Below are 12,852 nucleotides of genomic sequence, written 5' to 3' on the forward strand. Positions count from 1 at the left end.
TAACGTCTTTTTAAATATGAATTCAATGAGCTGCTATAATGCCATCGACGGCTCTTCCAAATATAAACTTGCAGACCAAAACTTGAGGAAGGGTTGTACATTTCCTAACCGTCAGCAACAGCATCAGCATCATATTTTTTCACTTTGTTTCAGAATACAACTCTTGAGATTCTAACGACCGGGTCCCCGTTTTGTCTATAATGTGCATGAATATGAGAGCGTACATGCACATGCACATGCACGAGCGCGCAGGTGGTCTTTTTCACATCCTGCTATTGGTTTAGCACAATTCCACTGATCGACCATTGGTGATGGTAATGAGCCTGCAAACACAACACCTAAGTGAAGAGGAAGACTGCGAACAAGTTAACATGGATGTCAAAAATACAGGATTTCAAATATAATGCAAGAGAGTTTGGAAGAGTTTTATTAGGAAGGAAATACATGTAACAGATGTGTTAGACCTTCAGGACACATGAAATGGATTTTGGTGAGCAACACTGAACGTACACATGTAACCCTCCACGGTGTACGGAGAGCTAAAGTAGTGACTGGCTGTACACAGAGGATTAGAAGTGAGCTTTAATAATGATAATGCCAGTATCAGCAGTTAAAGGCTATGAAAGTCTGGTTTGGATGGACTGTGGTCTGACTGGTTGGTTCAACTTCAGGCTGGATGTGACTGGTTCCAGTAGCTACTCTATTATCTATTATTGGGGTTTCAGACTACAGTATACATTAGGTCAGTAAGGGATACTGTTGGTAGTTTAATAACTGTGGTAAATGTGGTTTATTGTTCTCCTCTACATCACAATGGAGTCCAAAAGGAAGAAGGAAAGGGGGGGGGGTTAATGGTTGCCGCATTATTGAGTCACCATGTGTCACCTAGTGGTAGACGCACACAGTCTTAAAATCAATTCCAGGATGGCAGTGAAGGATTAACAAGCGACATTAGTCTCCATTCTTCTGTGCCTTCATCGCCTGTTGCAGACTGATTAAAACTGAAACTGAAAACTTTAGGAATGAATCATCTCTGTCTCCTGCAGTGAATCAAGCTGCTTGGTTGCAGTTAAGCTGAAACACTGCTCAGCTGAAAGAATACAAATAATCCTGCCGCTTCTTTAGTAGTTATTATTGTAGCAGTAGGGGGCTTTAACAAACCAGATTCTAGTTCATCCAAAATCACTTCATCGATGACCAACGATCGACTGGAATCTATCAAATGAATCAGGATATTGTACATTTCCACAACTCCATCAGTACAGAAACCAACTCACATTACAATCACCTGTCTCACTGTCTTTTCTCTACCAGAAGCTTCCTGACAGAAGTTTTCGTCCACACTATTTCAAATCGTTTTCACTTTGCCTACCGATTCACCTCGCTGCTCCTGATCTGATTCATATTCAGTTCAAGTCATTCCTGAAACTGAATCACATCATGCTATGAACTATACACATCTTACATTTGAGAAGAGCTCTGGTTTCTATTAAGGACGTTAATCTGTACTTGCGGACTGGCAAAGTCTGAATCGGGGGGTTAGTATCAGTTAGTATCTGCAACCCTCCTGAAAAGCCGTCCAATGGTTCAATAGGAACCAGAGGAATTTGAAAAAAATCCTGCAGGAAGTATTGAGCTCAATTGCTGGAAATGTACTTTATGCTGAGTTTGCCCTGTCAGCCACTGCAATTCAGGTAATTTCACTTTCTCTCAGTGTTTTTTACTCAGTCAGGGTGAAATAATCTTCTGAACTGCATGAACTGCCTGTTAGGTAGCTATGACAAAATAGCTGAAAAAGAGCTTCCGTTCATGTTATTATGGTTTGCGTTTGTTTGATTTTACTCCTCATGAGTGCCTGCTGGATATTTGATGACAACATCCATCTCACTCCAGCCATAAACCTTCAGCTCCGGGGTTTTAGAGGAGGCCTTGTACTTTTAGACAGCTTTGCACAGTTTGTGGTTATTTTATGCCGAGCAAACTTGCGTATTCACCAAATAATGACTCTGGTATTTGTTGCCCCCGTCAGTTAGTACAGAGGCAGAAGGGGTTCTGCCACATGCTATGTAGCAGTGCACCATGGGGGCTCAGCTGCTGTGAAGCCTTGTACATCGTTCCACGGCCACATGGGATGTTAGTATGGCCTATTAGCTGACACAAGCCACAGCATGGTGACTACAACCCCATGCTCTCTAGGATCAGATGTGCATTGAACTGGAGAGCAGCCCTATGGGGCAGGACAGGATGTGGCAGTGGGAGGTGCTGGTCAAGAGAGAGTGGACAGTGAGAGACACAGACAGCATCTCACCCGCAGGACAAATAAATACAGAGATCCACACATGCGAACACGCACACATAGAACACATACAGTATATGACTGGAAGCCATGACATGATAGCACCCCCTATACATGTCAGCATCAGATGTGCATTGACCTTGAGCCGGGCGACTAAACCACATAAGATGATGTGTGTGTGTGAGAAGGAAGCTATAGAAAAGCAAGACAGACAGCTGCTCTGTGTACTGCACCCCTCTGTGGAACAAATCAGGCAGTGCAGCACAGTCAGATATGGGATGTGTTACCCTAAAATCATTCAGTAATCGTTATCATCATTATTATTATTATTATTCCTGCTGTGAAGAACAAAATGATGAAAATACCTCATGATACTGTAACAATAAGCAGTCCATGCAGGGGCCTGGCTCTTTGGTATGTGAGTTTGCAAAGCAACATGAAATAACAAGAAGCAGTACCCAAGAGGTGACTGCAAGAAGAATGGTGAGAAAAATGGTAATTATTCAATAATTCAAGACGAGCAGGTTTAGAACTAGATTCACATTTCGGCGTCCTACCTGCAGTCAGATCCAGAGGGCTGCGAGGAGCCTGGGGTTCAGGCAGCATGGGGCTGTGCTCTTTAGGGGCGTCTGACCCCGCTGGGGGCGTGGGTTGCTGGTGTTCCGCTATATTTGGAATCCTCTCTGCTGAGAGGGGCGCAGCCCCCACCTCAATACTGACCCCCATGTCGTCAGGCTGAGAGAAACCTGAGCGACAAAAACAGACAAACAGACATACGGGATCAGTGTTGTGGATTCTCTTAGCACCGATGCTATGGTTGTTAAACATACACCAAACATAATTCAAGATGGTCAGTTCTTTTCTTTTATTGGAGTGTAGTCCAGAGTGTAGTATCATGTAATAGAACCATAGGGAACCTATTGCAACTGCACATTGTTCCACTAAAATACATTATAGATACAAATAAGTGAGGGCAGAGCAAGAAACAAACAAAAAAGGAGCGAGAAAGCCAAAGAGGGCAAAGTGCACAGCCAGAACAATGACTCAGACAACACAGTATATAATCTATGTGTGTATACAGTATGTGTGAGATGAATGACTGTGTGTGTGTGTGTGTGTGTGTGTCCACAGTTCTGTATGTGAGTGTTGTCTAAAGTCATTTAAATGAGATTATTCAAGATTGTGTGTGTGTGTTCATGAGGGCAGGGTGTGTAAGCTTAATTGGTGAAAATTAGGTTAGAGAGTAATTTTGAGGGCATTCACACAACTCTCATCTGATTGTGAGTCTTTATAGGTGTGTGTGTGTGTGTGTGTGTGTGTGTGTGTATCTGTGTGTGTGTGTTTGCGTGCAAGCCTGGAGCAGTAAATCCATGGCCCAGAGACGACAGGTCTCATTAAGGCAACAGTGAGTGCTGGGTATGCAGAGGTTGGCATGGTGAAAGGCATAACTCAGCTTCATAGCTCATACAGTGTGTGTGTGTGTGTGTGTGTGTGTGTGTGTGTGTGTGTGTGCTAGTGACAGCTACAGCTCTGTGTGGAGCTAACAAGCTTTGCCTCACCAGAAGCCATTTATCAGAGTGGAACCTACCAACACAGATTCATTTACCAAATCTAGAGAAGTATGATTAAAAGCCAAAAAACAGAAAAATGAACATGTAAGAACTGCACATAGCATGAACACAGATATCATCTTTTATTACTCTGAATGGAAACTGCACATTAAAAGAAGTAAGTACATTAAAGAGTATTATTCTACACAGGCTGAGAGGACTATACTATTAAACTACACTGAGGGTTGTCCTGCTGCTGTGACTGGGCTGTGTTTCCTTCACAATGCTAAAAGTCCACCTTTAAAAAACACAAAATACATGCCTGCGATTGGGAAAAGAAGATATCCTCTTCAGAAATGGTTCAGCTACTTGTGTATGTGGCACTAAAAGTAGCATCTTGCATTTAAAAAGCATCAATTTCACCACCAGTAATGGAACAATCAAGAAATAACAAAAAAAAAAAAAATCATCTACCATTCACCTGAAATATAACACAGTGAGACATGATAAAAGAGCAGCTGGAACAAACCACAAACACTTACCAGCAGCCCTTGATTCATAAAAAGGGACGCACACGTTTATGTAACATCTTTAAGAGCAGAAAAGCACTCATGTAAACGGATCGATATCACTCGTGCAGCTTTGGTATTCACTTTATATGCTATCTGTAGGGACGGCCGCAGGGCTAATGTCAACTCTCTACTGCATTAATAGAAATAGAAACGTAATTTAAATATATTGTCTTTGTCCAGTGTAAAACAACAACTGTAGAAAAGAAAGAAAGAAAGAAGGAAACAAATAGAACAAGAGTAGCACCAGTGTCTGTTCTAATGCAGTTAAAAGAAATATTGGGAGTATATACCTGAAAAAGCTCCCATTCGGCCGGTATCCATCATATGGGAAGGGCTCGTCTGAGAGCCCAGAGGGTCTGTGTAACCTGCCATGGAGGCTGGCAAGAAGGTGGAGGGGGCGTCAGATGGGGAGAAAAGAAGAAGCACAGAAAAAGTGGGAAGGAAGAAGTCATTGAGGGAGAAGAGAGAAGAGGCAAAGATGGACGACGCAGTCAAAGGAGAAAAAGAAGAAAGGAAATGATGGAGCAGGAGGTGGTAGTTGGGCATGAAGGCATGAATAATTAAGAGGGTGTGGTGGAGGTAGACAACAGGGAGGAAGGAAACAAAGTGAGAAAAGGCGTTGGAACCAAACTTCTCTACATTTTAGCATATGGAGGTGCTGGATTGCTCTGAGAACAGCACTGCGCTAAGAAAAAACAGCTCTGCTTTCAAAAACACTAACATGTCAGATTCTGTATTTTCAGACCTCTTGTCTGTGCATAATAGCTACTGTACATGTATCTGTGCTGAGCTCTGTTCAGCGTTGCTGTCTGTGTTAAGTTCTAAGTCTAAACATAAACCTTGAGAGTTACTGACATTGATTTGCAAGTCAGGTGAGTCTAAGTTTGACGTCTTTGTTGTAAAGTAGGAATGATGTCCAAGTTCCAAGTCCTAAACGTCGCTTAAAGTCATGAACAAGATCGGCAGATTATAGTGTCTGTGCCGGTGCACAGTGCCAGACACGCCAAACATCGTCTCACATTTGACATCTGTGAGGATAAATAAGTCATTCCAAGTCAAGTTACTCCAGTCTAAAGTCCCACTGAAGTCACGGGCCAGTGTTTGGTTTAAATAGTAATGTTAAAGTTCTCTGAAATAAAACCTGGCCACTCACAATCACTGAGAACAGTTCTGGATAAAGTATGCCTGTCTTCCAGATGCACCACATATTATAACATATCATTATCGGAAGCAATAGCTTTTTTTTCCCTCCAAACATTTTTAGTTCATTTCATTTCATTTGGAAGTGTCACTTCATACTTCAACCGTCATACCTGATAAGAAGTCTGTAGCCAAGGCCTGCTGCTGTTCAAATGAGTGTGGCCACACCTCTCCCTGCAGCTCTGAGCGCAACGCTGAAGTCTGTCCCCCCACAGTCAGCTTGCAACCTGCAGTGACAACATGGATCATCGAGCATCAGTTCCCCCTCCGTGCTGATGACGTGCCACTATACAGCTATCATTTAGTGACACCAGGCTTTTGAAATTCACAGAAATCCACACACACAAATTACTCACATATGGATTTACAAAACTCTCACCTGGCAAATTTCCTCCCAAAAGCAGATATCCCAGTCCCATACAACTCAACATTCAGTAGTGTTTGCTATGTACTGCTCAGTGATTCTGTCTCTGTCTGTCTCCAGTGCAGCCTCAGCTGGCTCTGAGCTACTAACACTGAACACACACACACACACACACACACACACACACAAACAACACACAAAGAGACACACACACACACACACACACACACACAAGAATGCGATCACAGTCGGGGAGTCTGGGTTTGGTGTGACGTTTCACTGTCTGTCTGGTTCAGGTCCCAGGCCCCGCCAGCTAGCGCCTCCCCTCGCACTACCCGACTTCCCACAGCCCACTCTCTTCCTCTCCTCTCCTGTAGTCACCCTTCTACTCCTGTCACAGTCTTCGACCAGGGTTCCTGACTCGGCTGCAGAAGTCAGGACCACGACTGGCAGATTTAACGTGGTTGTTTGGGTGTGCGTGGAAGAAATAGAAAGAGAAGAGGAGGGGGGGGGGAAAGACGGCGGACGGTCAGAGAGAGAGAGATGAAGGGTCGCACAGACGTGCAAGTTGGGAGAGAAAAGAAAGAAAGGGGATTCATAGAATAAGGAATGGAAAAGGGAAATTAAGGCAGTGATGAATGAAGGAAAGGAAGGAGAATGATAAACAGAAACTGAGCCAGAGGAGTAACAAGGGGAGGAGCAGAGGAGAGAAGGAGGAAGGCACCAATGGCAATCCTTTCCCAGCAGCATTCACAGAGGGTGACAGTGAGGCGAACGGACAGGACACCACCCACAGTGACAAATGCTTCCATATATCAGACACACACAGGGGCCATGGTAGGGTGTGCATTGTCTGGCCCGACAGGATGCAGAAAACACTCCGTCGGCAGGGTCACTCATTGATTCCAAAACACCACTGCAGCACCACTTGTCCTTATCATCTCCCATTTGTGTTTTTCTGCCTGCCTTTCTGTCTCTCTGCCTCATGAGCACACATTTAGGGGAAAAAAAACAAAAACAAGAGATGCTCGAGATCACAGCAGACTTCCTGCGTGGCTAAGGTGGACGAAAGGAGCGCACCTAAACGTACGGAGCTTGTTGTTCTTCTTAGTGAAATCAGTAAAGCACAAACAAGGAAACAGGCGGATGTTTCCCCTGCTGTGCTGTGCTGCTCTCCAAGGTGCTGAAATGAGACCCAGCAGCTTTCAAAGGGCAGCCAGGGGCACTGGTATGAAAACCTCTAATATCTCTCTCTAGTTGCATCTTCAGCCCTCACTGAACCACTCCAGTTGACTCTTTGTTGTCTTGTTTAAAGCTGTGGCCAGGGGGTGTTTTTGTATTGGGAGGTTACACAATGCACAACCTGAAAGCTGCTAGCTGACAGGTAAGTAGCCGGCGTTCTAAGAAAACATCTCCTGGGGAAGATCAGCAACCATATTAGCCGACTGAGCTCCAACAAACTACAATAGGCATCTACTTTACAATAGTTAAAGTAGATGTCTACTGTTGTCATTCTTCAGAGACTTTCAGTAGCTTTTGGTCATCACTCCTATTAGTTATTATAACTTTGTACGATTTAATGAACCAACATATCAGGGGGGGTCCATTTTCAGTTTTGCACCAAAGAAAGCGGTTTAGAGCAGTGGTTTTAAACCAGTTACCAAGACAGGTAACTATTGATCATATCGCTTCCAGAGATGGGATGGCTGGCTTCATCACATTGTTCACAGCAAATGACAATTAATGTCCGTAGTAAACATGTAGAAGTTTTTCTCCCTCTTTTTCTTTTTTTTTTTAGTAGGTTCTGCCAAGTACGCATTTGAAATTCTACCACTTTGGGTGCCTGAGGCGTGACATTTCAACCCTTTGTATATTACTTTAAGATGTCCGTTTCGACTTTTTCTGATTCGCTGACTTCGTGTCATGCACTCTAAATCACAAAGTGAGGTGTTTAAAGTGACTGGAAAGCGGAGGCGTGTTCCGTGCTGCTGGCCAGCTGTAGCTGGAAGGATATACATAGACCATATTTATAAAGTTGGATTTAAAAAAGAAAATCTAATTATAATTTCTGTTTCTTCTAATGAGGTTGAGCTCCTCCATAGTCTTTCCATGTACTTCCTGGTAACTTCAGAAGTACTCTCTGGACTACCAGGACCCCAGGTTGGAATCATCTGGATAAACTATAGACCAAAAGGCCATGCTCTCCACCAGGAAGAGCCGTGTTAATGGAAGTTGGAACAGTTTACCATCATCTGGTTCTCGCAGTGAGACCACCTTTGTCTGACATCTGCCTCTGGACATTTTCATTAACCCAGTGCAAATCAGCCATTCTGATCATATGTTTGATGATCATCATAGGATTGTCAAGCTCTGGTTTATCTGTGTTGACTAACACTGTGCTGTGCAAAACTACCAGCAACCACTCTGTGATGTGCCCGTGAATGTGACTGTACTTAGTGGTTGAGATTACTTCATGGGATGTGCGTGAGCAGAGTGAGCACCGTTCAGCCCTTTATCAAAGTTATATTTTGCTAGGAGGGAAACTCTGCGCGCACTCAAAAAGCTCTATACGCGCAAGTAGAAAACACAGCCTCTGTTCGGTGCACATTCCTACCGTACTGAAAGACTCACACACACACCCCAAATTTCCAGTATGAACGCATACACCCCCAGTGTTTGGGTGAGCACAATTTCCAAATTATGTAAGAGCTGCTGCTGCTGGGGGGTGCTGACCTCCGTATGAGGACAAAGTATGGCAAGACAGACTGGAGCAGCTATCAGTTTGACGGATGAACCTTCTCAGAGGCAACTGAGGACACACGCACACGCACACGCACACACACACACACACACACACACACACACACACACACACACACACACACACACTAGCTGCACTGATGTGGACAAACAAATGTACATGCACCAACAGACACCAGCATGCAGGCACACAGTGACACGTTCAAACACACAAGTTTAGCCTAATCCTACTCATGCAGGGACATATTGTTGAAGTGGCACTGGAGCCCTGAGAGGGTAGTTTTGGGGACAAGGCAGCAGATTCAGGATCTGCTGAGGAGGCGGTGCAGAGGTTAGAATGAGGAAGAATGTCATTAAAACTTTGTCATGATGCCATTCCTGTCACCTGAAACATGATTCAGACTGCATCACACTCAATGACATATTCACAGCCGATTACACCAGGATGCAAAAAACATGAAGTTAGGGAATAAATCATCTCTTCTTCCTCACGTGTCTATCAGAACACCATAGAGAGGTGTTTTGGGGCATTATGACATTGAGACATGAGTCTCAATAGTGCTGGCTATACACTGTATCAAACCTGAACATTTTTTTTTTTGTCTCCGTGTGGTGACTTATTTAATAGTGTACTAAGCTGCTTACTAAAATGAAGAGAATGAAATAGGTAATAAAAACAGCAAAGCATTCAGCAAGAAATGTTCCACCTAGCACTAATCAAGTAATTCTTAAACTAATTGCCAAATACATTCAGAAAAATAAATGGACAGTGTATTTTACAAACCTTATGGTGCAAAAAAACATTAGAATTTTCGAATGAAAAGTGAGAGACACAACGGTATGTTGGGCTCCACCAGGAATTGGTGAGGACTACATGTTTCTCTGTCTTTTGAACAAAGGGCTCCCTCTCTGAACTCAGTTTCCCAGAGTCCTTTAGTTTCACACATATGTGCCAAACGCAGCCCTGGACCCAGATTTACAGCCACCATTGGTCGATGTGTGACACATGACCCTACAACCTCAGGTCAACAAAACCAGAGCTCCCCCACTGCTCTCTCTCTCTCTCTCTGATCTCTCATCTGGACTGTGGAGAGTCCAGCTCTCTTCCCAGAGCTCTCTCTCACCCCCCCTCTGGACCCCCGAGGGTCCAGCTCAGCTCGCCCAATCGTCCTCAGAACAGCAAGGACAAGGAACCACAGCTCTTCTTCCAGCCTGGTTCATCAACAGGCTGAGAAAGACCTTCTTCTTCCCTTTTGAGGACTGGTAACAAACTCTAACTGGGCATATATAGCACAGCATTACTGTCTACTGTCTAAGCAATGGTTACCCTTGTTAATGTATTGGTTTTGATTTGCGTTTGTTCATTGAGTTTGATTATTGTGATGTGTTGTAGTTTACTGTGTAGCCATAAAGTTAAGTTGACGTTAGTTTGCTCACACAGACACAGAGTCCTGCATGACACTAACCATCCTCTCCTAACCTGCACCTTTATGCTACACACTGAAACATGGGCGGCTGTGGCTCAGAGGTAGAGTGGGTAGTGTCGAGACACTGAACCTCAACCTGCTCCTGAAGCAGCTTCAGTGTGTGAATGTGTGTGAAAGAAGAGTCTCCTCCAACTTCGATTCCTCCTGAATGAATGTCGTGTGAACGAGTGAATGAGGATGTGATGGAAAAGCAAAAAGGAAATACAGACCAAACATACAACTTTACAAATAGGCCTCGATCAAGAGACGGAGCTAATCTAACAGCTACAGCACTCAGCTTTCCTTTGTCTGCCTCTGAGCCACACACCAGGGGGTCTGGGGGCCATTTTGTAGGGTCCATGTTTAATCTTCTTTAATATTGTACAAGAGTGAATACTGCCAACCTCTACTCTGTCAAGAAGAAGCTGTCAATGTGGTCATTTTGGTAGTAGTTAATTATTATTAATAATAATACTGATAGTTTAGTATTTTATGAGTCTGAATCAGTTGAATTGGTCGAACTGGCTTTTTCCTTGTTTATCGAGGTGGTGCCGCATTCTTTACAACTTTACACAAAGTCCCACTAATCAACATAATCATTAATTATCTTTAATCATTTTTAATCATTTCCGATTGCCCCAGAAATGGTGCAAACCCCAACATTTATTGGTGCCCCAGAGTACTGAGCGAAACAAGTATAAGGTCAGATGTTAAGCCAAAACCAAATTAAGCTCCTCTGCTATAACAACATGAAAGGCTGAATACTGACACAGTATCAAAGGAACAACTGTGATCTTCCAGCATTCAGCCAGCTAGAGGGACCCTGTGCCAGCCCTGAGCCAAGACAATGGGTTTGTCAGGTCAAGACACACAAATACGCAGCATTTCAGTAAAGCATAGGGAGGGCTGAAAAACACAAAGGAGGGAAAGGACTGATACCATATACTAATGACCTTTCATGTAAGGATTACAATACAGATGAGATGAATCCATCCCTTTGTCAGTATTTTCCCTTTTATCTCTCAACAATTTTCCAGTGATGTCTCAATGATGTATATTTAACTCAACATGACTCTGTAAAAGGGGTCCCATCTTCATGCTTGTCCAGCTGGGGTGCTTAGGCTCATTCAACGTGAGCTGCGCCTTGCCTCGAAAGTGGACGAGATCAGGCGGCGTCGGCGGCAGCAGCAGGGGGCGGTGGCAAACAGCTGCAGTCAAGACAGACGGTTTCCAACAGCCATCAGAGAATTTACAGGAAGCCGCAGAAATGTTTCCATCCTGTTAGATTCATCACAACAATAAATCTACTTTCCGCATTGGTCTGAGTTTGTCAGTCAGCCCTCCATGTGTTTAACAATGCCACTGTCATAACTGAGGAGAGCGTCAGAGAAAGGTTTCAACCCCTAAACGTCATATAGTACATTTTCAGCTCAAACGAGCCTTGCAACTACGGCACCTGGCTAAAAAAACTGCGTCCGCATTGATCTCGCAAAGTTATTGTTGCAAGTGTGCATAATGTCACAGCAAGTCGGGATCAAGTCGGACACAAATCTAACCAGCAGCCATTGTGCAGTGATCGATTCTCTGCAGGTCTGGCTCACCTCGAACAAGCCTATTCCAAAACACTGACTTTTACTAGTAGTTGGATGATCTTTCTTAGCAAGCTCTGACTCAGCTGAAGACTAGCCTAGACAGAAGTAAGATAGAGTTCCCCATCTTTATCTTTTCTCGTATATTTGGGCTAGTCTTCATCCTCCAGCTGATCTGGCCTTAGAGTGCTCCCCCGCCACACTCGCCTCTCTCCTATTTGGGAAAGAAGAACCATACTTTACGGGCCAGGGCCTCTACAGCACCAGGACCAAAAAAAGGGTAACCTCTGGTGTGCAACCTCATCAAACATGGCTGTTTTAAGATGCCGGACTTCTCCTTAAACCTCTTTGGTTTTCTGGTACTAAGAACATGTTGACTCTTTCATTAAAGAGCAACTTGCAGGTTCATCTTTTTTTTTACATTTATACTTAAATAATACTGAAAATGACAATTCTAAATGGTAACGCAGAATGTAATGTGACATAAGGGCAGAAATTCAGAGGAGAATGTGGCCTTTTTCCTCAAAGCTGTTATAGCGTAGTGTTATGGATCTATAAGATAATGCTGATCACTCACCAAGACACCTGCCCAGTTCTCCACGGGTTCCCCTCACACCACAACTCAATGTCTCTTCTCTGACCATTATTCTTTCTGACCCTAGTCTGTTCCTGATCTCTTGGATGCCTAACAGGCTCGTAATTATACAGCTGTGGTCCTTCATAGTGGTATGAATAAACATTTACAATCCCCTCAGTATCATAATTAACTTCAGATCCATTCTATTGTTTAAATCTACTGCTCTCCGTAATGTTACATCACTTCCGATTTAGCTCTGTCAGATGCGGAAGTGAAATGTCTCAAAAATGACTCCAGAAGTCACTGTATGAAGTATATTAGTATATTTTTTATGAAAATTCCTTTCCTAGAAAGAAAGTACACCTATACCTAAAATTGGATGGAGCCTCCAACCTGCAAGTTGCTTTTTAAGTGGGCACCCTCTGGAAAGGACACATAAGAAGCCAGAGTTTAACCTTTTTTGTACTGTGTATGTCAA

General features: G+C 43.6%; 1 protein-coding gene across 8 annotated transcripts in view; it reads right to left on the reverse strand.

Annotated features, from left to right (window-relative positions):
* The window catches only part of LOC139221269 (microtubule-associated protein 4), a 98,910-nt gene that overhangs the window by 49,136 nt on the left and 36,922 nt on the right, over positions 1-12,852 (reverse strand). For all 8 annotated transcript variants that reach the window (XM_070853198.1, XM_070853200.1, XM_070853204.1 and 5 more), the window contains 2 exons: positions 5,732-5,845; positions 2,854-3,042 (listed from right to left, as the gene is read on the reverse strand). In XM_070853198.1, coding sequence (XP_070709299.1) covers positions 2,854-3,042; positions 5,732-5,845 — 303 coding nt within the window. The remainder of the gene's footprint in view (positions 1-2,853; positions 3,043-5,731; positions 5,846-12,852) is intronic.

This window comes from Pempheris klunzingeri, chromosome 21 (assembly GCF_042242105.1).
Source record: "Pempheris klunzingeri isolate RE-2024b chromosome 21, fPemKlu1.hap1, whole genome shotgun sequence".
Lineage (NCBI taxonomy): Eukaryota > Metazoa > Chordata > Actinopteri > Acropomatiformes > Pempheridae > Pempheris > Pempheris klunzingeri.